Raw genomic sequence first — 25,494 nt, 5'->3', positions numbered from 1 at the left:
ACTTTAGGTGAGATGTGGACTGGTCGGCAGTCAGTTCGTCACATGACACTTGGAGACAATACACCATTCACACTTCCAATTAAATCTATGGGTATTGCAATATGGGAGGAAAACAGAGAAGCCAGAGTAAACCCAAGTAAGCATGGAGAGAGCATCAAACAGAAATGTCCAAGATACGATTCCAGTCCAAAGCCCTTGACTGAGAGGCAGCCGTGCTAATTATTCTTGGGAATTTACCTGGTATGCACATTAATTTCAAAATGATCACCTTTGATCAAACATAGGATTACTGAGTTGCGTGAAAACACTGAAAACCCCCTGAATTTCTGCCTCGCCGGTGTCTTGTATCTCTTGCAGATACGAGACCAGCCTCAACGGGCATCCAGGGTTCTGCTGGATATCGAAGCTGGCGCCCCAGTCATAATCATCCCCGAAAGCTCAACTTCAAAAAGGGTCATTGTAGCAAATCTTGGCCAGCTGAGGCTGCAGAACTGCTTCTTACCTGCTGGGGCCCATGGCATTTTCTCCGCTCGAGACAAGGTAGAGAAATTGACCATGGTACATGCCTTTTTCCCATATCTGGTGAGTCAGACTCTTAAATCGTTGATCCAAGCATTGACGCTTCACTCCAATTCTAACTCCAGACTGACCACTACCATATTTTTGTTTGACTTTTTGAGTACAGTACTGTACTACTATTTTCCCGTCAGCAAACCCAAAACTGTTCGATGGCCTGTTTTTGTGTACAACCTGCTCACCCTGTCATCTTTCTTTTGTGCATCCTGCATGTGTGTGTGTGTTTCAAACGTGAGTGTAGCGTGAATGCAAAATATCCGCTCTCGTGGGACTAATGAAGTTTGATCAGTACAATAAATCAACTTTTGATATTGTAACAGTATACGGGTTGTCCAGATTAGTACTGTATTACTGATTAGGGAGTTCCGAGTAAGGGTATTTCGCGTTATTTGACATTCTAAATTACTTTAAATGGCGGTAGTTTGAAAAGACGAGTTCAAAGGCAAATGTTTTTAAAAGGAATTGGGGAAAACTGTAGCAGACAAAAGCTCATTTAGGACTGACGTTAGTGGTTAAAGTAGCTTCCAATTTCACTTACGTTCGGGATGCGCAGTTATATTCCGGGTACGACAAGGTTCTATTTCCAGTACTGTACCTGATTAGCCAGTTTTCCCAGCACGTGGAGCCTATTCCATGTGGGTGGTGTGTATTCAAGTTCGTCATAGCAGCTGTTTATATCCTCCTCCAGCAAGACTAAAGAACGTTTTCAGTGCAAGAACATAAAAGAATATTGTGCTGCCATCAAACTTCGTCACCGGCTTTTTTGTCCTTTTCTCCACATTCCCGCAAAACCCACGCATATAGATTACAACAGTAGAACATAATGCAAATAAAATAGCCATACCAAGGATAATTCCTTGAATATTTGCCACAATATTCTTAGTGTATTTATCTTGAAAAACAATGTACCGGTAGGTTAACAAAATTTCTATAACTATGAGTTCAGGATTTTACCTGCTTTACTAAGTTATAGGCACAACCACATAACCCAATTTGCATGATGATGGATTGTTTTACTGTTGTTTTCTCTTGAAAAAGGAGCCGTCAGAAAATGCAGAAGCATGGTCTTATGAGCAAAAATGGCATCAAACTTCCCCCAGCGGTGTAGGCTCCGGGACTAATGGCAGCGCACAGTCAGAAAGAGATCAGGAGGGGGGTAGTGGCCCTACCGCTTCAGGTAACCATCCCTGGTTAGTTTGGAAAAAAGCGCGTTAATATATTTACTTTTGTCTTGATTGCCATTATAGGACCATTATGATAAATCTGACAAAACTTTTAATGTTTTTTTTTTGGTCTTCAGAAGCCCATGTGTGTCTTTTGGATTGCATTGCTCTGGACCTGCAGCAGATGGATGTTTTTGCTGCAGAGCGTCTGCCGTGCCAAACATATGATAGAGGTTGTACTGCCTCTGACATCTCAGATGTTATTTTCCCATCCTACTGTGTACGTCGGATGGGAGGAAACCTCCTGAAAGACTGCTGTCGCCTCCAGCTTAAAGTTGAACGTAACCTGGACAGGTGATTTCTACTTCATTTCCCTCACTTTTTTGTAAAATAAGATTCATGTTATGACTATTTTTGGACATTGGTTGCAAGTGGTAATCATTTTTTATAGTTTTCTTTTTTTTTTTAAACAACTATCATGGCCAAAGTATCGAGCCAAGCTCTATCTATTTTAATGACTGGAATTGTCAATTTTTAAGAATATCACTGACATCTTTATCTGAAGATCTTAAATTGCAAAGCTAAATCTGTCGATTTAATTTTTATTGCCTTGTTAATATCAGCTTACTGATTTCTGGGAGGGCTGTAATGCTGGTGCCACAATGTGTTTCAGCCTGATAACGTTGCGTTGCATGGCTTTGCCTGTTCCCATCATTGATATTGGTGCCCCTGATATACTTGGCAACGCGGTTAGTAAGAGCTTGTCTAAATCCTGAACAGTAACTGATTTATCCCTGTGCTTTTTTTTAAGTGAACTGAGCCATGCAGTCCCAGATATGACTATCTACGGCAGCCTGTCATCAGTACAGTGCTCGCTAGATCCAGAACACTACCAACTGATTCGAGGGCTGCTGGAGAACAATCTAGGAGAGCCTGTTGAAGAATTTCTTCGACCCTTCAACCTGCAGGACCCTAGTACCTATGTAAGACAGCAGAGTGACTTTTTGTCCTTAACAAAAAAAACTTTCGAATGATTATTTGTTTTTGGGTCGCATAATCAAGGTTATCTTATCTAAATGTGGAATGACAGCAGAAAAGATGGGTGCAAGAGGACAAGGAGGGAACTAATCGTAGATGGTGTTTCTCCACAGACTGTGTTAAGTGGAGATGTCTTCACCAACTTGTCAATCCTGGTGGATATGATGGATGTCAGTCTGGAGCTGATGGACAGTAACAAATCGCACAAGCGTTCACTAGCAAGGTTAGTCTTTACAGTTCTACTATTGCTCGTTTTTAAATATTTATATATACAGTATATATATATATATATATATATATATGTATGTGTGTGTGTGTGTGTGTGTGTGTGTGTGGATTTTTTATTTTAATTCCCTCCCATGTCTCGTGAAAAATGTATCTTAATTATATCAGTATTTTTGAAGAATTGTTTGGGTTTGGTCAAAAAAATATACCGGTAATATAAATTCTCTACCCAGTGCTTATCAGTGTCCATCAACTGAACACTGATTTTCACCATTTGCGGTCTGGCTTGGTCGTTCTCCCCCACAAATAGCGGGCTCAACTGCACTTTTTTTTTTAATGCCATCTTTAGTTGCTGTTTTTTTTTGTCTTAGATTTAACTTCATGAAATCCAAGCTGCTATTTGAGAAGTTCTCCAATGGCTCCACATCAGTCAATCTTGTTTCTCACTCACTGCTTGCCTATGACACCCGGTGCAAGAGCACTGGTGGTGCTGACGGCACCCGGCACAATGTATTTAACTGCATTCTCCAGCCTTCTAAAACTGGCACAAACCAAGCTTCTCTGCAACTGGAACTGCATTACAGGTACATAATTTTCTCCTAAATAAATTCGAACTGAAGTTAATTTTTGTTGTCTAACATATAATGCTCTCCAACTTGTTGCAGATCAACACGAGATTCCTCTTGTTTCACGGTTGTCCTGAACAACCTAAGGGTCTTTCTCATCTTTGACTGGCTCCGGCTTGTGCAAGAATTCTTGCAGCTGCCAGTAAAAAAGATGTCAGGAGGTGCTGAGAATCTTCATTGTCCAAGTAACGGCAATTATGACGTTGAAGCAAATACTAATTCCTTCATTGCTGGAGCTGTCATACCAAAGAGGGTCAAGAGTGGTGTGGTCACCAAGAGGTCCACAGTGTCCATTACCAACAATCGCTGCCTTGAGGTTAAGGTCAATGTTACAGGTCAGTCATTGACATGGTAATATTAACTACTTGACCCGCTGTTGCAAAATATGTGTGGGAAAACAAAGTTAATGCAAAAAGACCTCAACCTTACATGCATGTAGTATGCAAATATTTGAACAAGATTACCACTGTACCAATGTGAAGGGGAAAGATGAAAGATGGAGCCTAAAATTGCATTTCAGCATCATCCCAATGTGTGATACCAGTGATTTCAACATACTATATTACGGACATCAAAATGATAGAATGGACAGTATGTACAGTATGTAGAGTCAATGATCTTGGAAAAAAAAATCTCCTTCTGTCTTCAGGTACTGAATTTGTCATTGTTGAGGATTCAAGGTGCCTGGATACAAACGCCATCATTCTTAAAGGCACCACAGTTCTCACGTACAAACCTCGCCTCTCAGATAGGCCCTTCTCGGGAAGCCTTGCCGGCATAGAAGTAAGCCCTCTTTCTTGGAGTTGAAAAAGAGCATACAATGTACCGGTAAATCTTACAGAATATCCATCCATTCATTTTCCGATCCACTTTATCCTCACAATAAGGGTGGTGGGGGGGTGCTGGAGCCTATACCAGCTGTCTTCGGGCAGTAGGCGGGGGACACCCTGAACCGGTTGCCAGCCAATCGCGGGGCACATACAGACGAACAACCTTCAACACTCCCACTCACACCAAGGGACAATTTAGAATGTTCAACCAGCCTGCCATGCATGTTTTTGGAATGTGGGAGTAAACCGGAGTACCCGGAGAAAACCCACGCGGGTCCGGGGAGAACATGGAAACTCCACACAGGGAGGCCGGAGCTGGAATTGAACCCGGTACCTCTGCACTGTGAGGTCGTCGTGCTAACCACCGGGTCAGCGGGCCGCCCTCTTTCAGAGCATGATAGGAAAATATAGGAAAACATAGAACTTTGAATTCATTTTGAGAGTGTTACAAAAAAAGCAATTTGCAGTTATATGATGGATTGCTCCATACCTATAATGTACAAATTGATGGAAATTCATATCCAAATAGATATGTCTTTATTAATTTGAGAAAAATATGATGCCCGCTCTTTTTTTCTTAATACGTTGCCTAAGTATCAAGATCGTGACTCGTATCGGCAGATACTTAAAACCAAAGACTCTGATTCAGATTTGAGTGATGGAAAAAAAAGCATGATCGCGACATCCCCACTCATTAATTCTGAGCCAATCCTTCACTTTCAGGTGTTTTCGTGTCGTCTTGACAGTGAACAGGAGACAGCACTGTCCATTGTTGATCCAGTCAATGTTCAGGTGGAGCTGTGTGGCTGCCCCACTTACCAAAGTAGCTCTGGTCTACTCGATGCATTCAGCGTGGAGGACATCCCACCTTTGCTGGAGGTTCGGAATTAAGTGTCAACTTTTTAATCGTACTAATAAAAGCTGAGTATCATAAATGATGTGAGTTGTTTAGTGGGATACGTTGTTTTATACGTGCGTTAATATTTTTTACCGACTTTATTTTTATTTTTAAAAAACTGTTGTAAACCTTTATTTATGGTATTATTTTATGTAATGAAAGTGTTTTCACGAAATATAGTGACTTGGCTCTGTTAATTGTCTATTAACATAAATACTGGTCTGTGAACCTGCAGATCCATTTTCCTGTTCTGGACATCCGACTATCTTACAATGACATTCAGCTGTTCTTGGCCATTGCCAAATCCATCCCGACTGTAAATCCTCCACCGCCCTGTGACACCGTGCCTCTCGATACACCCAAAGAATCTCACAAGAAGAAAACTCTTGCTCTCATAGGTATGCAATGGCCAGGGTCTGCTGTATCTCACTCCATTTTGTTTGAGCCACTACAATAATATTTCTCAACTATAATTATTGGTGGCTTTGCTCAATTAATGGATCCATTGGTTGAATGTCTAAACCAAACCATTTTCAGTATGCATTATTGAAAAAGTATTTTGTTTCCACAGAAGGGCAGCTGATTCATTTACAAGATCTTGGTTTCAGGAAAGAGGACTGTAAAAAAGCTCTCATCCTTTGCAAAGGTGAGTCCGACCTCTGAGACATTCACTAGTGTGGCTCCAGTGTTGTTTTGATTAAACCTACTTTGTATCTCCAAGGTCACCTGGATCTGGCTGCAACTTGGCTGTTGGAGAATGCTGAGAACATTGCAGGCCGGTCCAGAGAACGTTCCAGAACTGTATCTGGTTCTTCCAGCCAGGCTACTACTTTGTCTGGTATAGAAGTAAAAGCAGAGAGCATCTGCATTTGTTTAATAGATGACTGTTTGGACTGTGACATACCACTTGCTGAGCTCACCTTCTCCAGTAAGTCTCTTACTCTTACTTCTGATACACAACTATTGAATAGTTCTTAGCATGTCTGTCTTGCAATCATGTGGAGTTTGCATGTTTTCCTCATGCTTCCATCGGTTTTCTTTGGGTACTTGCGCTTCCATTCCACAAACATCTATGTTAGTTTTTTTATCAGAGATGCTCACTTGGACAGTTGAACAGAGACTCGACCAGGAACAGATTGTCTCTCACTGCCAGGGAGGAGGTACGATTCTTGAAGCCGCACTAACTCGTGCTCGCTTCTCAAACCAAAAACCCCAACTTTCACAGCTCCTGCTGGCCTTTATTGACAATTTATGCAAATGACAACTGACATCAGAAAAACATTCCCTTCTTTATTTACATACCATGCCCCTCGACTGGCCCCAATGATACACCCCTCAGTGGACACCTGGAGGTCAAGACACTTCCCTTGTACAAGCACCAACATCTTCCCATGAATTGATACATCTGTAACTTTTGCTCAAGGACATTTTATTATGCTGGAGCGTATTCTGTCCTCCCTATCAGCCCGAAATTGAATCTTTCTTCCTATCTTATCAGTTGCCAAGCACATTGGCTCCATTCACCTCAAACTGACCCCTGATTCTCTGTGCTCCATTGTGTACCACCTGTATAAACACACAAATTTGAGGTCAACCAAGCATGTAACGAAATGAATCTTTTAAACATGATAACATTGTGTTTGTCTATTCTCCACCATTTTATGTAAGACTAAATCGTCCATAGTTGTGAATTATTGTTTTTCTATCGGTGCCCTATGATTGATTGGTTTCTGTCTCTAGTCCAAAGTCAGATGGGATAGGCTACAGCTCACTCGCAATGCTATGAAAGAATTTTGTTCCATGAAAACAGGGTTGTAAGGCAAAGGAATGATGACATTTCTAGGACCTTATGGATTCAAGTCCAATGTGTCACCACCATACTTATTTGTTATTATAGGGCTTAACGTGTTGCAGCGTATTGGTTCCATCCAGGAAGGCAATGCCAGCTTTAGTCTTTCAGGAGACTACTACAACAGGGAACTGTCAGGTACAACATTGGACCTTTTGCTATTAAACACCGTTTTAACCGTCTGACTTTATTTTATTTTTTAACATTTGAGATTAAGTAAATTTCAGACCAAATTTTATAACCACATTCTGAAAAGTCTGAAAGCAATGTCAAAATGATGTCACAAGTTTTGTAGTCAACATTCATGTTTCACATCTTTGCGTCACAGTGCACAAAACAATCTGTGCTTGCATCACAATGTATCTTGTCATTTTGTATGGCCTGTTTTGTATATTATGAGCATGTAAAATTTGAATGGCTCGTGTGTTTTGTGTATGATAGGCTGGGAGCCATTTATCGAGCCTTGGCCCTGCCTCCTGTCCTGGCAGAAGCAAGAAGCAAGCCGATTACATCCTCCCCGTCTCAAGATGGGTGTTAGAGCCAAGCAGCGACTTGATGTCAACATCACCTCTGTACTATTGGGTGAGTCAAACCAATATGGTACTAATTGTTTAAACATGCCGTTTGAATTACGGAATCATGTTGTTATTTATTTATTTGTTGGACTACCTATTATTTGGTTGATACAGAACAGTACAACACAACCAAGACCTCCTGGATAGCAGACTACTGTAACAAGGAAGAACAAAGTCGTCAATCTTCACCCACCTTGTCCTGGGTTGGCTCCTCAGTTGACCCGCCTAAAATTGGACAGAGTGAGTTGCAACAGAATTAAGTGGATTAGAAAAACAAAATGTTGTTCAGCATGTTTGCCTCACAGTTCTGAAATGGCAAGTTTAAATCTAGTCTGCGGCCTTCCTGTGTGGAGTTTGCATTTAAATGCCTACATTATGTGCTTGTGTAGGTTTTCTTTGTGTACTTCCTATCACATTCTGCCCCAAAATGCTTTTTCGGTTCACTGAATGCTCCAAATTGTCCATAGGTTTGAATGTGAGTGTGAATCCATATATATTGTAAATTTCCCCATTGTGGGACAAATAAAGGATATCTTATCTTATCTTATATGACTGGCAGCCTTTCCAGGCTCGACCCCTCCTCTCAACCATCTGGGATAGGCTCCCACTCACTCGCACCCCTAATGAAGATAAGATTTCTTTGACCTGTATTTTCTCAGGTGCTCCCCTCTGCCACCTTCGAACTAGGAGCACTGCCAGCTTGACCAGTTTCGATCAGCAAACTGACTCCAAAGGTACACTTCAGAGTTTTGTGACTCAGATCATCTCTTGTAGCAACACATTCAGTTGCAGTTCATTTAGTACAAACCTTTTCTGTCTTTATTAGTTATCCAACAAGGGTTACCAGATCCATCTATCGCTAGCTATATGTTTTTTTAAAGACAATTTCTGTTTAAAATAGGAGTAAAACTTTCCAAGAAGAGGCAACCATTTGTGCCATATGCTCTGCGCAACCATACAGGATGTACAATGTGGTTTGCCACTTTGACTACAACCCCCACAAGGTTGGTGGAACTATTTCAATGCACACTATACAGTCGGTTGTCATAATGCACCGGTCCTCAAACGTGTACAAATGACAGCTATTTGCTGCAGAATATCTTGATTATTTGGCCAATGGACTAACATGTAGGTCCACGGCCATGTGTAGTCTGTTGCTTCCAGATCACTATTGATTTACAAAATGTTACATTCTGCGTTTCATGTTTGGCGGCTGTATTTTGAGCTCAAGTATATCTCGAGACTGCCACAGACAAAAGACCTTTTAATGCCCACCCATCCAGCTTCTTGAAATGTTTCTTTCAGAGTGGCACTTTCTCACAGCAGTAGTGCAGACTCTATTGGCGACATCCACGGTCCAGGCAATGATGATAGCCACAATGTTAGTCAGTGGCGAGAGGTGTTTCCCGGCGAGGAGATTCCATTTGAGTTTGAAGCTCGAGAGAAACTTCGCCATAGGTATATTTCTGAGCAATGTTTGTCACTGATATTTGTATTGAATAGACAAATAGTAGTTACTAATGTAATATTAATGAAAGCTTCAGGCAACAGTAGTAGCCCTGCATGGGAAGTCTGTGCCTGTTATTTAAAACTTACAAGTTGTCATTATTTCCTTATGCCAGGCACACTCATGAGCTGAAGCTGCACCAGCTGCTTGTCCGAGTGTGTGGATGGGAGCAAGTAAAGCCTGTGTCTGTAGACAAAGTTGGAATTTTCTTCCGTTATGCAGCTCCAGACAGGAACAACGCATCCAACATCGTAAGCGAACATTTTGTCCTCAAAATCAAGTCTAGCTGGAACATTTTTTAACCATTAATTCCATTTCCCCTGACCCCCACACCCGTTGCACTTCCACAGGTTGGCAGTCCTATCAGTAGGACTAACATAATTCATCCACACGTCTACGTAAGTCCGATGCTAAGTCACTGAGAAAACTATAAAATACAGGTCATCACACTGTTGTAATGCTAATCCCAATCATGACTACACTTACCGAGAAGCTTGATAATTGCATGAATAAAACTTTGCACCAGCCATTAAGCAACAGGTCTTATCTCAAACATTTACCAGTAACTCAATTATTTCTTTCACTAAATGAAACTGTTTAAATTCTTGTTTTTGATTGACATTGCTTTTACTGTAAATGGTTATAATGACATCATCATATACTTTTTGTTCAAGCTTTAAAGCTACATCTGACTTTGTGCGCCATACCTTTTGATGAAAATCACACAGTTCTCAGCACTGCCTCCAGTCAGAGTGGTCTTCTCCATCACGATGGAGGGAAGTGCAAGGAAGGTCATAACTGTCCGCTCACCCCTCATTTTGAAGAATCGTCTCGATGTTCCTATGGAGATCAGACTTGACAGCCCCTCTGCTCCTGACAGTAGGCTACTGCAGTTCCGTTTTTCATGATTTACTGGACTCATTTTCAGTGTACACTCTGTTGTATATGTTTGTAGTACATCACACAGAAGCAGGGAGATTTGTGGCGCAGAAATAATGATGCCCCCCTAAGTTGTGAGGCACCGTAATAGTCTGGACTAGTAGTCAGTAGTCTGGACTACTATACTTACACTTTAAATTTATAAACATTATACAATAAACATAAATTTTAAAAATGACATTTTATGGCATGGAATGAACAGTGGGTTTCCATCCAACTAAACATTTTGTGTGTGTGTGTGTGTGTGTGTGTGTGTGTGTGTGTGTGTGTGTGTGTGTGTGTGTGTGTGTGTGTGTGTGTGTGTGAGGCTATTGATAAACATTTAATTGCACATTTTTAAAAAACAATTGCCAAAACAAGGATTCATTTTCACAGTGAACTATTTCTGTTTATATATGTTGTAGGGTCTGATTTTGAAAGATGAAAAGTCTGTCAATGTATCTTTATGCACAAAAGGGTCGGTCGGGTCTGTTTCGGCCTTAACAATGCCAAAATAACAACAAAGAACTGAACTGATTATGCAACCTTCTGCTGTCTGCCACATGCACTTTTTTCTCATTCACTGACAGTCAGCCGTTACACATTCTAAAGTGTTGTTTTTATTGTTTCTCAACTCAACAGTATTAATAGAGCACTTTCAAACAGCCATCCTTCACCAACTGTCAATCTGTCTACAGAGCCGGTGGTATTGCCTCCAATTTTGCCTGGTCAGGCCTTGGCAGTTCCACTCCACCTGACGTCATGGCGGCTCCAAGTACGGCCCAAGGGCTTCGGCTTATTTTTCTGCAAAGTTCCAATCCATTGGACCAGTGTGGAGCGGCCCGGGGAGATCAGCAGCAGCAAGAGGGATTGCCAGTCTGCAGACTTTGATGACACTCTGAAACGTAACTTCAGGTAAATTGGTTGACTCGCACATTTTGCTCTGGTTTGATTTTCGATTATTTATGTCAACTGTTTTCTCTGCATTTCTCAAGGTTTTGTGTGGTCATAAAAAAGGAAAACTACCCAGACCAGCGACCTGCCAAAAGGGTCTCTAGTACAAATCAGATCTATCGACAGCCAGGTCACACAATCTATCTGTTGCCCACCATGGTGCTGGCCAACCTGCTTCCCTGTGACCTCAACTACTACGTGAAGGGGACAGCCATCAAAGGCTCACTGAAACCTGGAAAAGAAGCCGTGCTTCATGCTGTGGACACCTCACAGAACATGGAGCTAGGTCGGAGAGGAGGGGAAAAAACCCACTAGTATTAGCATTTGCTATACAGTTTGTCTCATTAATGCTCTTGATGCTTGTATTTCAGGTGTCCTATTAGAGAACTTCCCCGTGTGCAAAGAGCTGCTCATTCCTCCTGGAACTCAGAATTATGTTGTAATGATGAGGCTGTATGACACAAACAAGCGTCTTCTTTGTCTCACCATCCGCATCATCCTGCGGGCACATGGGGCACTGAAAATCCTCATTTCGGCCCCCTACTGGCTCATCAACAAAACAGGTTAAGAAGGATAAATAAATAAAAAGTCATTGTCTGCAACAAATTTGCTCAGTTCCTCAAGTTATTTTCCCTTTTCAGGCTTGCCATTAATTTTCAGACAAGACAATGGAAAAGTGGATGCAGCAGGCCAGTTTGATGAGCATGAATTAGCGCGAAGCCTCAGTCCATTACTGTTCTGCTACACTGACAAAGAACAACCTGCTATGTAAGTTTGTATTAGAATATAATTGTATGTATCATTTTAACACTTTAGTAAACACAGATCCAGTTTGACTATGTAAACCATAAACACTAAGAAGAGCCAATTATTATTTTTTAAAGGGATACCTAATAATAAAAATGTATCAAATTTATATGGTGCTTTTCTGGACATGGGACACACAAAGCACTCAAAATGGGTACATTGTTCGTGCACTCATGTACATTCATCTTCACTGGTGGCGGTAAACTGTGTGGAGCCACAGGTGCCCTGAGGCAGGCTGACGGAAGCCCCTCCAAGGACCACCCAGCATTCACACTCGGCCGTATACCAGTGTGAGTGGCTCTGGATGCAAGGTGAATGAAGTGTCTTGCCCAAGGACACAATGACACATGACTCGGATAGAGTAGGATTCTAACAGTGGACCTTCCGATTACTGGACGACCTGCTATAAACTCTGAGCCATGCCCGACCCTATGTACATCATTTTCAGCAATAAAAAGTCAATATATAGTCTGTAATTAATGAGGTCTTTATTTTTCATGTACATTTAATAACTTTTTTAATTAATTTAAAAATAATATAGCTAGCTGCCGTGTTCATGAAACACATCACCAGATAACTGTCATGTCATGTCAATTTCAACATACATGTGTAAACGTGGGGATGCAGAGCCAAATGATCTTCTGATGGCACAAAATACACTTTGGAGAATGAATAGACCAAGTGGCATTTCTTCGCTCACTAAATATGCATGGACAATTGTTTAATTCATATGTCCTAAATTACCTGCATAAAGGTCAGATTGCCTCTTCAGTTCACTTAATTGATCGATTGTTATTTTGAAAAAGTTGTTCTTTTGAAAAAGTTTCGGTTGGTTCAAGATGCATTTAATCAACGGTCGATTCCACACAATACTGTGCTTATTGGCATTGATGTTTTTTTTTCTTTTTCATTCAATTTTCCCTATACTTCTCAAACCCAGGTGTACTATGCGTGTTGGAAAGGGGATCCATCCAGACGGAGTTCCAGGCTGGTGCCAGGGTTTCTCCCTGGATGGAGGAAGTGGAGTCAGGGCAGTGAAGGTTATTCAACAGGGTAACAGACCTGGACTCATCTACAACATTGGCAAGTTGTTGTATTCCCACTTTGTGTCAATTAGTAATTCCTAACTTAAATATAATTGAATCTAGTAACAGTAAATGTCTGGTATCACCAGTGCAATATCACTTAGCATGACAAAAAGTTTACAATATTTCAAACGCGTGAGGCGCAATCAGGGCAAGAGCCTTGCTCATTTTGTATACGATGTCCCTAGTAAACACTTTTTGTGGCAAGCACTGAAAAAACATTCTTGTTGCCTGAAACGTGTAAATACCAGTGATTTAATTGATCATTTATTGTCTGTCTTCTCAATGTAGGTATTAGTGTGCGTAATGGAAAAGGACGCTACAGAGACACTCACATCGTGACATTTGCCCCCCGGTATTTGCTGGACAACAGTTCCTCACACAAACTTGCCTTCGCTCAGAGAGAGTTTGCTCGAGGAAAGGTGAAGAATTTCCTCATCTCACGGTGTTGTTCCCTTATCTCCCTTACTTTAACTGACAAGTGCCCCAACTTAAAAGGTTTTCCGAGTGAAGGGGCGTTGCTTGGTTGATTGATTTGTTGTTGTTGGGTTTTTTTTTTTTTGCCTTTTTACTTGCTGAATATTAATTACAAATTCTCACCCTATGTGAAGTGACAAAAATGAGAATGACAGTCACCAAAGCACTTTCAGCCATATATTGTACTGAACAATCAAATACAAAGAAAATTGAAAACATGCACAACGAGCATGGAGTTGATGCTAACACAGAACTAATGGGAATACATTATTTGATATACTGTACGAGTTAATTGAATTTTGAGCTTGGTCATGGTAGGAAGTCCTACTATATTATAAATAGATACATTTGACTTATTCCCAGGGTACAGCCAACCCAGAGGGTTACATCTCCACTCTGCCAGGCTCCAGCGTTGTCTTCCACTGGCCCCGAAATGACTATGACCAACTGTTGTGTGTGCGCCTAATGGACAGCCCAACATGCACCTGGTCGGGAGGCTTTGAGGTCAATAAACCCAAGTCCTTCCACGTCAACATGAGGTGAGAAATAGTTTGGCCCCTCATCCTTAACATTTTCTAAATACATCCATTAACACGACTCACAACAAGTAAGGGATACTCCAATGAAGTGTGAAACTTGAGGTTGAACCTAAAATGTACTCGAACCTGAAATGAATTTGTGTGTGCATACGTCCGTGTAAATAAAGTGGTTTCATTGAATCTTGCTTTTTAAAGGGACACCATGGGGAATTGCTTCTTCCTGCGGACCGAGGTCACCATCAAGGGAGCCACCTACCAGATCTCCTTTACTGACAGTGATCAGCTGCCCCCACCTTTCCGTATCCACAATATCTCTGAAGTAAGCTCCTGCTTTGTTATATGGCTTTTTGCACGATTTAACATGTATGAGCAAGTACTGCAGAGGTAAACAATTGAGAGACACATCACCTGTTGCCCCTGCGACCTGACTCTTGATAAGTGGTAGAGAATGGATGGATGGATGGATGGGTGGATTTTTAAATATACTTCAATTGTCTTTACTAATAATGGATCTTTACACTGTTGAATGTTGTGCTATGATCCAGCTCGGAGACAAAGTAAGAAACGAAGTTTCTTCAAATCTCTTCAGGTTCCGATCCAATTCTGGCAACATGGGGTAGTTGACATCAAGCTGCACACTGAGGTGAAGGCAGATTCCGAACTGGACTACGCCTGTGATGAGCAAACTCTGCCACCATACCTGACTCTGATTGTGAAGGGAGCGGGCTCCTCAGAGGTCACAGCTGACATGAACTTCTTCAGAGAATACAACAAGCTCTACTATGAGAATTTCATCTACATCGCTGCCACGCACACCTTCTCACAGTACTGATCCCTGACATGAAGAATTTTTTTTCATGTTAAAAGTTGATGACAAAAGCAGTTATTATTTTTCTTTGATAAAGGAGTGGTGGCAGGAGGCCACTTGGAAAGAAGCATCCGGTAAGCCGTGCTGAACTGGTTCTTGATGTGGACACAAAAACACAGAGGGTCATCTTGAAAAAGAAGGTATTATTTTCGCGTTGTGTTATTAGGTATCATGGGGATTGCCATTAAAAATCTCACAGCCATTAAAAATGTCACAGCTGTCCCAATAATAACTAAGACATTTTTCTTCATGATTTTAAACTTGCTTTCAAAGTTGAATTGCTTAAACTTGACATGCAAGCCTGGATTTACACAACGGGTCAAAGTGCCGAATTCCATTTTTTGTCCATGTGTGGAAAAAGCCTGATTATGATTTTAGCAAATCCAACTACATCCATATTTTTCCTACTTTATACTACCATGACGTATGTCTGAATTTTTCAACTTTAGAGCAAAATAGAGCTTTATGTTTCAATTTTCTCTTAGCTAAAAGCTCAATTCATTATATCAGGTCATTTCCTGCCAAAAATGACAATGGAATATTAATTGGTAGGAACCTGGGAAGCGCTCCCAGCTGTGGAGGATGACTGGTACTGGCATGTTGTGTCATGAAGGCTCCTCACCACCTCAGAGCAAGCCCACCCAACCACGTCCAATGGACTCCTCTTTGGTTTTGGACATTGCGGGACTTGCAGCTGTCACTGACAACAGGTTAGCATTTATTTATTTTCCCCAGGGTTTTCATTGTATGGAAACTGCCATACAGAGATGTTTCATGAATCTTCATGAATCATAGGTAATAATCACCAAAGTGGTTGTGGCATATGCATATTTCTCTTGTATTTGTAAATGAAGGCCATCTGTCCAATAGCAAATTAATTCTCTAAAAGAAAGTGAGTTGCTTTTAGTTTTCTCTTGTTAGACATTCAATGATCAGTTTTGGACTGTGTGGGAAATGAAAAGGTAGTGAGTGTTACATGTCTTTTATTATTTTTTCTGTCTTAAACAGTTTTGAGCCATTGATGCTAAGAAGACCAGACTCTCGTCGCAGCACAACCCAGACATGGCATTTCAGCTCAAGCATGCTAACCTGTGGCCTTCCTCGGCTAGTAGTACAGGTGGGGATATAAAATAAATTTTAAATCCTTTTTTAACTAAACACAAGATTTTTATTGAGAGTGTTTTTGTTCAAATTTCATTGCACCTTGATAAATTATTTCCGTGATAGTTTTCTTCCTCATCAAATTTATACTACAGGTATTTCACAAGTTCTCAGATTCCCTGAACCATCCTCCTGAACTTTCTTCATTCAATTCAGATCCTGCCTCTCCGCATCCCTTTTGGTCTTTAAGCGTCTGTGAATTTTTAGCTGGAAAATACAGACCGTTGGCTCATCTCATCAGTGGTGGCCATAGCGAATCACTTGCATAATTTGTTTGGCAGTTATTGCGTATGTTTTTGCCGCATTTAACAAAGGCGAGTTGTGAGCCCTTTATTGCAGTCATGCAATCATGCAGTGCTTTTACGTCATCTGCCTTATTAACATTCAAAGAAAAATACATCTGGAGGTCATCTGCATACATGTCCTTTGATATTCCTTCAAATTGGCTGATGACATCTTAGGGGGGAACATATCGAGCATGAAAAGGATGGGCTCCAAAACTGACCCCTGAGGAACATCGCAGGAAAGGTGGACCGATTGACTTGTTGGGGGAATGGGGGTCAACAGAAGAGCTTTTTTGTTGAAAGTAATTGAAGGCAACCAGACTGAAAATGATCAAATGAATTGCATCTGTTCAACACACTCCCTAACTGATTTCCAATAGATAGCGTCATCCGTTTGACTGCACAGTAATTTCGTGATTTAAAGTTGACAGTAAAAGCCGGTTATTGACTTGTATTCTTTTTTCCTTTCAGGTAAGGGGTGGTATTGAAGGCCTGTACGATGGAGCAGAGGTGGTTTTGGGACCAGATTCTGGACTTCTGGAGCCTGGCCCTGAACAGCAGTTTATCAACCAGAAGATGAGGCCTGGTTCTGGTGTATTGTCTGTTCAAGTGTTACCAGACGGACCCACACGTGTTCTGCAGGTATGACCAGACCCCATATAACTGTTTACGGACAACAAAATTTGATTGATCACAATACTAGAGCACCACAATAACCGCTGATAACCAGGGAAAGGATTAGAAGCTGCCTGTTTGCTATAATTACAGGTATACTGTAGACTTTTGTTCACACGGTGTTGTTTCACCTTCATTCTGTATTCATTAACAGATCAGTGACTTCAACCAAAGGAGGATGATCCACAAGTCACCAAGTGCTGATCCGGACAAGAGCAAAGAGGATTTGAAGAAGAAAGAACCTGAACAGGAGCTTGAGGTAAAAGCAATGAAAGACAAACATCCCAAACAAATTTCTCCAAGTGCTTGCTCTGTTTAAAATACTGTACCTCAGATCATATTGTGAGAGATGTTGACATTGATTTTATTTAATGAATGAAAAAATAGTAATCATTAAAACGTTACAGTAATATTGTATTGGATTTTTTGTTTACATTTAATTATTACAAATCACACATCCAACATCCAAATAATTTCACAGCCAACTGTGCAATCACGAGAATGCACGGTGCGGCACATGAAATGGATGAAAAAGTAATAAGCAATTAGTTGTCTAAAGATGTAGAGAAGTGCCGCTGGGGAGTATGAGATGCATGCAAGAATAAACTTTATGAGGCAGAGTCTAAAATATATCAATATTTTAAAAAAACAAAAAACGTTGAAATGGAAATATGCAAGACAAGATTATTATAAAATATTTTGGAAATGATTTCAATAATCCAGATCAATTAAAACGTTTTCCACAGAAACGATAAAGTATACTTCAATATTTATACCCACCCCCCATAAAAATCCCACAAAATTGAAAAGGATTGAAAATAGAATTGAAAAGAAATAGTTAATAGTTTGCCTTATTTCTACAGTCAGTCAGTTAGACAAAGTATTCTTCATTCTGTTTTTGTCCATTAGGATTGAAAGACTGCCACTTTAACATACTTTTACTCATATTAATATATACCTGACATCATTCTTACCAGGTTTTAGTGAATTTGGAGGAAGGTATTGGCGTATCTCTGGTCAACAAGGTTCCTGAAGAGCTTGTGTTTGCCACACTGTCCGGTATAGATGTCCACTTTACACGTACCGCTGCCAATGAAGTGTTGGAATTGAGCATTCACAACATACAGGTGAGATCCAAATTAGGTAGCATGTGTGTGTGTGGGGGGGAGAGGGGGTGGGGTAGCAGTGGTGCCAAACATTATCATATCATATATAGATGCTGTGATACTAAAAAGTAAAGTATGAGGCCTGAATACATAACCATGTTCTACTTATTACTTATGAATAAAATATGCTGAATATCAGCATAGATACTCCTGAAAACCCGTTTCAGTCCTCCAGGTCATGATACAGTAATCTGTAACGTTTGAATCGGAGCAAGCGGACTGAGTGGCTAGTTGACGTTTTACCTTTTTTTTACCCCTCAAGCATGAACTGCCAGTTCCAGGTCATACCACACACCACACTATCTTAATTTAGGGGGGCAAATACATTTCCACTGCATTATATGTTTGTATTGTTTTGAATTTTAATATTCTTTTGGTTATCAGGTGGACAACCAGCTTCTAGGAACCACACAGCCAGTTATGCTCTGTGTGACTCCTAGTTCTGCCGATGGCACTGTGAGCGACAGTGCTCCAGCCTTGCAGGTGAACTCAGTCAAAGTTCCGAGCAGTCTCATGCTCACTGATATCTTCAAGGTCAGTATCGGGCACATTATCATCACTCTCTGGCTGTTCACATTGCATAAAAAATAGGATACATTTCACATTTGGGCAAAAAAAAAGAAAAAATCATAATTGACCTGCAGTGTGATTGTAGCCTTTCTCTTGACGTAACTTTGTGTCTACAGCACCTCATGGTAACAGCTGGGCGATTCACTGTCATCATTGAAGAGAAGTTGTTGCTCAAGATGCTCAGCTTTTTTGGTTACGGGCAGACAGAAGCAGGTCGGTGAACTGTGAACTTTCATGAGTCTCTTTCACAAATTGATGGTGATGCATTAACCATTGAAAATGAAAAGCTCTGTGCTGTACAGCCCAAACCTTGTAATCCGATGCCAATTGGACTGTTCTGGTTGTTTAAGAAGACATTTCGCCTCTCATCTGAACAGGCTTCATCGGTTCATGTATCAAGGCTTGGTTAGCGCTAGGTTCATCATTCCTTATAGATGCGGGAAAGCACTACGTCAAGCTCCTCAACTCACTTTAGTCTAGTTCCTGGGCACTAATATGCCACAAGATGGTAGCAAAGTACAACAAAGTTCCTCATTCCATCCTGTTTAAACCAGGCTACACTAAAACATATTGTGTGTATCGAATCATAAGGTTCTTTGTGTAATTGATGTAGAACTGGAGAAATTGGATGAAAACCTTCATGAGCGGTCGAATCAGGATGCAGGACCTCCCAAACGCTACTACTTTGAGAACCTGAAGATCAGTCTGCCTCAGGTCAAGCTCAGCGTCCTCACCTCTCACAAGCTACCTGCAGATCTAAAGGTAATATTCAGCTTTTTAACTCTTCTTAAATCTCTGCTGCTGCTTTGACGACATGATGTCACTCGAACAAGGCTAAATTGATGTTTTTGTGTTTGTTTGGTTGACTGGGTGGGGACTTCATCACTTGAGGGTTGTTTTTATCGCAGCTATATTTGATAGCAGACAAATTTATATAACGGGAACTCATCTGGACTTGTTCTCGTTTGCAAACATATTTGATCTGTTCTACACAGTGCCTATTGAACACGAGTAGGAGAGACCCACTTTGTACAGATAATATGATTTTATTTTTATCGCCCCAGGTTTTGAAAGGTACTTTGGGATTTCCACTGGTTCGCTTTGAGGATGCTGTTGTCAACATGTACCCATTCACTCGGGTGCACCCCTATGAGACCCAGGAGATCATCCTCAATGATATTATCAAGCATTTCAGAGAGGTATGAGGAGATGGTTCTATGTTGCAGTGGTGCCGAACTACACAACAATAACATTTAACTATATGACGGAATCAAAATATGAGCCACTGCTCTCTTTGTATGATGCAGTGCAGACTGGAGTTCAAACTATAACCACAATAATGAACACGGTGATGAGTTGTATCTCTCTAAAGGCATCATTTTTGATACAATGCTGGTATTAGATTGCATTAGATGCGCAAGTGATCATAATTTTGTGGCTGGTAGGTGTAATACACACTATGATGTGCATTTGTATCTAAAGGAGCTGATCAGCCAGGCAGCTCAGATCCTGGGCTCGGTAGACTTCCTCGGAAATCCAATTGGACTTCTCAATGATGTCTCTGAAGGCGTATCGGAGCTTATCAAGTATGGCAACGTGGGTGGGCTCATACGAAATGTCACACATGGCGTGTCCAACTCTGCTGCCAAGGTACATATTCACTCAGCAGTTTACTCTCCACAGCTCTTTGTATTTTACACAGCTTTAGATCAGATTGCCATCGAACTCTCTGCTTCTGTGTTGTTAAATCGTTAGTGGCTTACGCATTGAGCAGAGCTAAATAATTAAAAAACTGGATAAAGTTACACTTGTAACATATGCCCCGCCCCATATGCGTCATTCAGTTTGCAGGAACTTTATCTGATGGGCTTGGGAAAACCATGGACAACCGGCACCAGACGGAGCGAGAGTACATCAGATACCACGGAGCCACTAGTGGCGAGCACCTGGTTGCAGGCATCCATGGACTAGCTCATGGTACGAACCTCTCTTTTGCATATTAGTCATTACTCATGGTATCTGTATTCATGCCAAAACAATCACTGACGTTAAATTTAATTAAAATCAAAGTTAAATGGCCTCTAAATGGATTTTGTTGGCTGAGATACCTTGCTGAAGTAATTAAGAAGCATAAAAGTGCTGTGAAAAAAAGGCATCTCGTGACTTCTTGTGATCTCTTAGGTATCATAGGTGGCATGACAAGCATCATAACTTCAACTGTGGAGGGAGTCAAGACAGAGGGTGGAGTCAGCGGCTTTTTCTCTGGCCTGGGTAAAGGTCTTGTTGGCACTGTGACCAAACCAGTGGCTGGAGCACTGGACTTTGCTTCAGAGACAGCACAGACGGTCCGGGACATGGCAAGTCTCAGTAACCACAGGTGGGTGGAACTGCTTACCTTTGTTAAGTTCCCTTCACTCCAATTCATTGTAATTATGTAGTGCCAGATCTTCCTGATGGAAGGCGCCGGACGTCACAACCTTTTGGGGACTAGAGAACCATGTGTGTTTTGTTATCGTTCTGCTCATAACACGATCTGGTTCTCTTTCTGAGATATCAACCTTACACGAAAATTCCTCCACATCTTTGACCTATAAGATAAGATAAGATATCCTTTATTTGTCCCACAATGGGGAAATTTACAGCCTCCAGCAGCAAGAATGTATGTAGAAAGAAGAGGAAAAAAAAAAAAAAAAACAACAACAAACATCTTTCAATTAAATACAATATGAACACAAATGGATAAATCGCAGTACTATTTACAATTTACCTTCACATCGTTTAATTATTATTATGATTGTTATTTTTTATTCATCAGCCTGACAGCAGTCGGTAGGAACGAGCGTCGGTATCTCTCCTTCTTGCAGCGCGGGTGTAACAGTCTCTGGCTGAAGGAGCTACCAAGTGCTGTCAGGGCGGGCTGGAGGGGGTGGGAGGGACTGGCCATCATAGCTTTTAGCTTAGTTAGCATCCTTCTGTTGCCCACCTCCTCCAGAGTGTCAATGGAGCAACCCAGGACAGAACTGGCCTATGTCCAACTGTGATTCCCTTTTCATGTGGTGTTGGTCCTGTGTTGTTCAGGCTAAGCGTGTTGCGTGTCAGGAAACCTCGCTGCTGTAAAGGTCCCCAGGGTCTTCTACCTCGCTACTCAGCCTTGCAGGCTAATGGCCAGGAGCAGCTCTTCCACTTGACAGACAACATTCAATCTGAGTTGTAAGTCATTTGTCTTCACTGGACTTGTATTGCGCCATGACTTTAACCTACACCGCTCCCTCCCTTCACACACTTTTTTTTTTCCATGACTGCCGTCAGCTTCATCGCAGTGGAACCCATCGACAGCTACAGTGTGCTCATCTCCTCCAAAGTGGTCTACTTCCTGAAGCCTGGAGACCATGTGGATCGTGAAGCTATTTTCCTGGAGATCAAATATGACGACCTCTACCACAGTCTGGTGTCTAAAGATCATGGGAAAGTCTATGTGCAGCTCACCAAAAAGGCTGAAAGCACCAGTAGTGGTGTGGCCATCCCTGGCCCTTCCCATCAGAAGCCTATGGTAAGACAATACTGGGAACAGGACACTTTGTTGCATAGTTTTGTCATCATCTGCTCTCCAAACTCTTGATTAAATTCTATGCTTTTTGATGTTTAAATACTCTATGTCTCTGCAAAGCTTTTTGGGACGTCATGGTTGTTTATTTATCTGAAAAAAACTTAAAAATCTGTGATTCTCAGGCCTGTGATGAGGCAAACTGCTATGCCAACCTGATGTAGTTTGAAGCCAGGGAAGAATTGTTATTAATTAATAATTACAGGTTTGTTTTCTTACTTCATTATTTCCCAAAGTACTGTAATACAATTCATTATTTGTGTTCATTTACCTTATTGTTTATTTTAAGTGACTTTTAGATTTGATTTTGCTTCCTCGGCTTGTTGTTTATGGTGAATATGTATTACAAATCATGTTGCCTGTTATTGTTTGGTCTGCCACCTGGTGGTAATTGTGTGGCATAAGTGAAAGCGTTTGTTCATCAAATCAAGCTTCCTCTGTCTCTTCTTATTTCTAGTCATTTACTGTAGGTCACAACTGATGATAAAATGACACAATAGATCGCCTTCGCGATATATACATGTACCGTCATATCGCCTAGCTCTTTTTCTAGATATCAATTCTTCGTCCAAGTCCTGCTGCCTATTCTTATTTCTAATGTTCTAATCCTCCGTATGATTGTCCAACAGGTCCACGTGAAGAGTGAAACTCTGGCCCTCAAAATCTCCCAAGAGATCAACTACGCCAAAAGTCTATACTATGAGCAACAGCTCATGTTACCTGCCAGTAACAATGAAGACTGCTTATTGCTTGAGTCATGATTAAATAAGGATGGGAAGAGTTTCTGAATCTTCCTCAAATGAACACGGACTGTATAATGTGCCCTGGGATTGACGAGCGACCAGTCCAGGGTTAACCCTGTATCATGTCGACAGTCAGCCGGTATGGGCTCCTGCTTACCCATGTCTCTAATGAAATCAAGCAGTGTAGATTATTGGATGGACGGATCATGTTTCATCAACTCCAGAGAAGGGGATATTTCAGTCACATGCCGTAATACTAGACAGAGTACATGTGCATGACATTGTTTTAATTTCATCTGTGTATTTTTGTTACTCAAGTTGACTGTGTATATAGAACCAGATGTACATATCCTGGAGGTCTTCCACATTGTTTGTGAATAGGGAAAATGTAAATACAACAGTATGGAGAGATGTGACTATAACAAGGTTTTGACTGTTTGCGTGTTTTGGAAAATATTTTGTTTGAGGGATGAAATATAAATGCACTGACACATTTAAGTATGTGATACACCCCAACCTCATTCACTTTGAGCTGCCTTCCGCCGTCTCTCTGCTCTGTAACAACTACAACCGTCAGTTTTGACATTTCAGTGACATCACTGTTTGTTCCTTTCTGATGCAACTATGACTTCGTCGTAAACAAGCATCGAACTTCCAGGCAAGGTTTTTGAAAAGTCATTGAAGCGTCAGTGATTTTGGTTTGGTGTCAGATGAGATTTTGTTGAACTGAGTTTGAGTGCTTGAGGGACAGATTGTGACATATGGAGGTTTTGTAAAATGCATTCATGTGGACAAATGCAAATAAAAGGACCCTGATTTAACACATTGTTTGCCATTCTATACTGTATGTGTTTGTACAATTAACAATTGACAAATCACTCTGAAAAATGTAGTAGTTGTAAGAAGTAATTGTTTTTTCAGGTATCTAGATAACTTGAACACCGGTATTTAATTTTCCCGTAATGTTTACATTCACCCCTTTCATTTGAGAACAGAGATTTGTACTTTCTATTCCATCAAAATAGGCTAGCAGGGGATGACCAAATGTAAAAAAAGACAAACCTCAACATGATTGTGGTGACCTTTTGTACATGAGTATTGTGCACTTGATTATAGTGTATACCAAGGTTGGAATGGAGTCGAAATAATGGTTATCTTCAACTCAAAACTATGCTCCTGGTTTACAACTGCCCTGCCTACAAAACTTTTGTCTTAATCAACCTCAGAAGAGGTGATGTTGTTGAACTTAGAAACAAAAGGTTTGGCTGGGTAGCTTCTTCAGCCAGAGACTGTTACACCCGCGCTGCAAGAAGGAGAGATACCGCCACTCATTCTACCGACTGCTGTCAGGCTGCTGAATAAACATACGTGAAACCATTATAAATAGCACAGCCACCTTATGCTGTGTTTTTGATGCTATTGCTAATTTATTATATTCTACAAATATATTGCTAATGCAATATTTTATATTGCACTTATATTGAACTGTATACAGTTCTGAAACATTTATTTTGTGCAATGAAACACTTTGTCCCCCACCCCCCCCCCCTACACACACACACACACACACACAACTTTGCTGCTGCAGACTGCAAATTTCCCCAGTGTGGGCCTAATAAAGTTTATTTTATCTTTCTCATGGTTCTGCTCTACTTTCCTGGAAAGCCTTGAAAGAGTTTAAGGGCTTGTTTCCATGTCTGTTGTTGAAACCACTTGTCAAGTTTGGTGGCTTTAAAATATTCCCTAAAAGCTTGATCACAGCAATTGCCTCCCTGCCACCAAGAATGACAAAATATCCTCAGTGATGCACAAGCTCTCGTACCTCATTCAGTTTAATACAGCAATGCAGTTTTCAATATTGACAGTTGGCAATACTGTCAGTCTTGCAATAAAGCCTAGGTCAGGGGTAGGCAACACCGGTTCTAGAGAGCTGCAGTGCTGCTTGTTTGAGAGGTTTCCCAAGATGATTATCAGGATTTTACAGAGCTTACTGATGAGCTGTTCATTTGAATGAGGTGTGTTGGAAGAGGGAAACTTCTAAAACAAACTGGACCGTCCGCCCTATGCTATTGAGCTGCAGTGTAAACATTTACTTATCTTATACTTACTTATCCATTTGTGTTCATATTGTATTTAATTGAAAGATGTTTGTTGTTTTTTTTCTCTTTCTCCTTTCTTCTTTCTACATACATTCTTGCTGCTGGAGTGTGTAAATTTCCCCAGTGTGGGACGAATAAAGGATATCTTATCTTATCTTACTTTGTTCACTTCCTTTAACAATGTCTGATATTTCATGCTGCTTTCACCAGTCAATGGTTTTCTTGTTCGTCAATCCATGACAGCAATTGAATAGAGA

At 40.9% G+C, this 25,494-nt stretch overlaps 1 protein-coding gene across 3 annotated transcripts in view; it reads left to right on the top strand.

Annotated features, from left to right (window-relative positions):
- Nucleotides 1-23,961, top strand: part of vps13d (vacuolar protein sorting 13 homolog D) — a 39,386-nt gene extending 15,425 nt beyond the window's left edge. For 2 of the 3 annotated variants that reach the window (XM_052059634.1, XM_052059633.1), the window contains exons 25-70: nt 358-540; nt 1,615-1,753; nt 1,877-2,093; nt 2,551-2,722; nt 2,891-3,000; nt 3,374-3,586; nt 3,668-3,963; nt 4,278-4,411; nt 5,182-5,337; nt 5,592-5,754; nt 5,928-6,002; nt 6,078-6,284; nt 7,254-7,343; nt 7,647-7,787; nt 7,895-8,020; nt 8,440-8,514; nt 8,682-8,784; nt 9,086-9,238; nt 9,403-9,538; nt 9,638-9,685; nt 10,016-10,166; nt 10,904-11,120; nt 11,201-11,445; nt 11,531-11,722; nt 11,801-11,927; nt 12,907-13,049; nt 13,343-13,473; nt 13,892-14,067; nt 14,263-14,386; nt 14,657-14,892; nt 14,973-15,075; nt 15,488-15,645; nt 15,944-16,052; nt 16,852-17,022; nt 17,210-17,314; nt 18,033-18,182; nt 18,606-18,755; nt 18,908-19,004; nt 19,405-19,553; nt 19,856-19,990; nt 20,274-20,441; nt 20,636-20,768; nt 20,973-21,168; nt 21,870-22,001; nt 22,101-22,341; nt 23,025-23,961. In XM_052059634.1, the coding sequence (XP_051915594.1) occupies nt 358-540; nt 1,615-1,753; nt 1,877-2,093; nt 2,551-2,722; nt 2,891-3,000; nt 3,374-3,586; nt 3,668-3,963; nt 4,278-4,411; nt 5,182-5,337; nt 5,592-5,754; nt 5,928-6,002; nt 6,078-6,284; nt 7,254-7,343; nt 7,647-7,787; nt 7,895-8,020; nt 8,440-8,514; nt 8,682-8,784; nt 9,086-9,238; nt 9,403-9,538; nt 9,638-9,685; nt 10,016-10,166; nt 10,904-11,120; nt 11,201-11,445; nt 11,531-11,722; nt 11,801-11,927; nt 12,907-13,049; nt 13,343-13,473; nt 13,892-14,067; nt 14,263-14,386; nt 14,657-14,892; nt 14,973-15,075; nt 15,488-15,645; nt 15,944-16,052; nt 16,852-17,022; nt 17,210-17,314; nt 18,033-18,182; nt 18,606-18,755; nt 18,908-19,004; nt 19,405-19,553; nt 19,856-19,990; nt 20,274-20,441; nt 20,636-20,768; nt 20,973-21,168; nt 21,870-22,001; nt 22,101-22,341; nt 23,025-23,156 (7,008 nt within the window). In that variant the 3' untranslated portion in view covers nt 23,157-23,961. The remainder of the gene's footprint in view (nt 1-357; nt 541-1,614; nt 1,754-1,876; nt 2,094-2,550; nt 2,723-2,890; nt 3,001-3,373; nt 3,587-3,667; nt 3,964-4,277; nt 4,412-5,181; nt 5,338-5,591; nt 5,755-5,927; nt 6,003-6,077; nt 6,285-7,253; nt 7,344-7,646; nt 7,788-7,894; nt 8,021-8,439; nt 8,515-8,681; nt 8,785-9,085; nt 9,239-9,402; nt 9,539-9,637; nt 9,686-10,015; nt 10,167-10,903; nt 11,121-11,200; nt 11,446-11,530; nt 11,723-11,800; nt 11,928-12,906; nt 13,050-13,342; nt 13,474-13,891; nt 14,068-14,262; nt 14,387-14,656; nt 14,893-14,972; nt 15,076-15,487; nt 15,646-15,943; nt 16,053-16,851; nt 17,023-17,209; nt 17,315-18,032; nt 18,183-18,605; nt 18,756-18,907; nt 19,005-19,404; nt 19,554-19,855; nt 19,991-20,273; nt 20,442-20,635; nt 20,769-20,972; nt 21,169-21,869; nt 22,002-22,100; nt 22,342-23,024) is intronic. The other variant, XM_052059635.1, reaches the window with a different exon arrangement.
- The last annotated feature ends 1,533 nt before the right edge of the window (nt 23,962-25,494 follow it).

The sequence above is a fragment of the Hippocampus zosterae genome, chromosome 2 (genome assembly GCF_025434085.1).
Source record: "Hippocampus zosterae strain Florida chromosome 2, ASM2543408v3, whole genome shotgun sequence".
Lineage (NCBI taxonomy): Eukaryota > Metazoa > Chordata > Actinopteri > Syngnathiformes > Syngnathidae > Hippocampus > Hippocampus zosterae.
The sequence above is the reverse complement of the archived record's forward strand: the minus strand, read 5'-3'. Positions and strand labels throughout refer to the sequence as shown.